This window comes from Otolemur garnettii, unplaced genomic scaffold, assembly GCF_000181295.1.
Source record: "Otolemur garnettii isolate 467f Iridium unplaced genomic scaffold, OtoGar3 scaffold00127, whole genome shotgun sequence".
Taxonomy (NCBI): domain Eukaryota; kingdom Metazoa; phylum Chordata; class Mammalia; order Primates; family Galagidae; genus Otolemur; species Otolemur garnettii.
Genome location: NW_003852522.1, coordinates 2,346,067 through 2,348,149, shown reverse-complemented (window position 1 = coordinate 2,348,149; position 2,083 = coordinate 2,346,067). Strand labels below are relative to the sequence as shown.

The 2,083-nt window shown below is 38.8% G+C and overlaps 1 protein-coding gene across 1 annotated transcript in view; it reads right to left on the bottom strand.

The window, feature by feature from the left end:
- Positions 1 to 334: 334 nt before the first annotated feature.
- The window catches only part of LOC111727842 (zinc finger protein 709-like), a 5,003-nt gene continuing 3,254 nt past the window's right edge, over positions 335 to 2,083 (bottom strand). Inside the window, exons 3-4 of the mRNA XM_023517995.1 lie at positions 1,698 to 1,770; positions 335 to 1,529 (exon numbers count right to left, since the gene is read on the bottom strand). Coding sequence (XP_023373763.1) covers positions 335 to 1,529; positions 1,698 to 1,770 — 1,268 coding nt within the window. The remainder of the gene's footprint in view (positions 1,530 to 1,697; positions 1,771 to 2,083) is intronic.

Sequence of the window (2,083 nt, the reverse complement as noted above, 5' to 3'; positions counted from 1 at the left end):
AGTGAAGTGATTTTGAGAACACTCTGGCAAACCAAGGATTCATAAAAACAATTTTGAAGTAGGGGTCCGTGTAGCCTACATGAATCTGGCTCTCTCACTGTATGGTGCTCTAAAAAGTAACTAAAGCCTTCTTCATTTCTGTCTTTGAAATTTCATGTAAAATAGGCCATTAGTAAATTTTATCATGGAATCATCCAACTCTAACTCTGGATTTTAGTGTCCTAGTACAGGTTTCTCTTCTGAACTTAAAAGTCATTATTTCATAGTCTTTCTCTACTCTATTTCTGTGTTCAGTAGGAACTGAGACAACTGAATCCTGTCCCAGGTCTACAAATTAATTATATACTAGTTGTATGAGTTCTTTCATGTCTTTGACAGGAACTAGGGTGAAAGGCCTTCCCACATTTCTTACATTCATAAGGTTTTGTCCGGTGTGAATTTTTTCATGTATTTGAAGGGACTTGGCAGACCTGAAGGCATTACCACATTGTTTACATTTATAGGGTTTCTCTTCTGTGTGAGTCCTTTCATGTCTGTGAAATGACCTAAGGGAATGGAGTATTTTCCCACATTGTTTACATTCATAGGATTTCCCTTCTGTGTGAATTCTTTTATGTATTTGAAAGGAAGTGGAACTGATGAATTTACCACATTGCTTGCATTCACAATGTTTCTCACTAGTGTGAGTCCTTTTATGATAAAGAAAGGAACTGTCATAATGGAAGGCTTTCCCACATTGCTTACATTCATAGGGCTCCTCACCTGTGTGAGTCCTTTCATGTATTCGAATGCCTTTGGCAGACCTGAAGGCTTTTCCACAGTGCTTACATTCATAGGGTTTCTCTCCAGTGTGAATTCTATCATGTATTTGAAAGGAAGTAGAGGAAGTGAAGGTTTTACCACAATGTTTACATTCATAGGGTTTCTCTCCAGTGTGAATCCTTTCATGTCTATGAAAGGAACAGACACAATGGAATGCATCTCCACAAAGCTTACATTTATAAGGCTTCTCTCCAGTGTGAGTCCTTTCATGTATTCGAAAGAAACTGGAAGACCTGAAGGCTTTCCCACAGTACTTACATTTAAAGGGCTTCTCACCAGTGTGTATCCTTTCATGATATCGCAAGGAAGTTGAAGAACTTAAGGCTTTGTCACACTGCTTACATTCATAGGGTTTCTCCCCAGAGTGACTTCTTTCATGTCTTTGAAGTGAACCAGGAGAATAAAAGTCTTTCCCACATATCTTACATTTATGAGGTCTATCTCCTGTGTGCATTCTCATGTGCCACTGAACGCTCCTCTGCTGAGCAAATGCCTTCCCGCATTGCTCACATTCATAAGGTTTCTCTCCAGTGTGAGTCCTTTCATGTATATGAAAGGAACTGAAATGAACAAAGGCTCTTCCACACTCCTTACATTCATAAGTCTTCTCTCCAGTGTGAGTTATTTTGTGTGCTAGAACAGAACCGGAGGTATGGAAAGCCTTACCACATTGTTTACATTTATATGGTTTCTCTCCAGTGTGAATTCTTTCATGTTTATGATATAAACTTCGAAAAGCAAATGCTTTGTCACAAAACATACATTTATGAGGTCCATCTCCACTGTGTATTACCATATGATTTCGAAAGCCAGTGAGAGAAATGAAAGGTTTTCCACATTCCTTACAATTAAAGAGTTTCTCTCCAGTGGAAGACCTTTCATGTGTTCCAAAGGAGTGGGGGTAACTGAAAGTTTTCTCACATTTCTTATGTGTATATGGCTTTTGTCTACATTCCTTATACTCAGGTGCTTTCTGTCCAGTGCCAGCTTTAATGGGTATAATAAATGATGAACGATCAATGGAGACTTTTCTACACACACTGCTTTCACATGGGTTTACTCGAGGAGAAGTTTTCTTGCTCACCATGTGATCTGGAATTTGACCAAAGGTTCTTCCAAACTGACTACTTTCTTTACTTTCAAAGAGTGTCTTTCCCATAAGATTTCTATAGTGTCTAGGTTTCTAAAGATTTCCTGCATCACATTTCTGTAGAGACTCTTCTGGGAAGGATCCAACAAAGTCCACTCCTCCAGAGTGAAA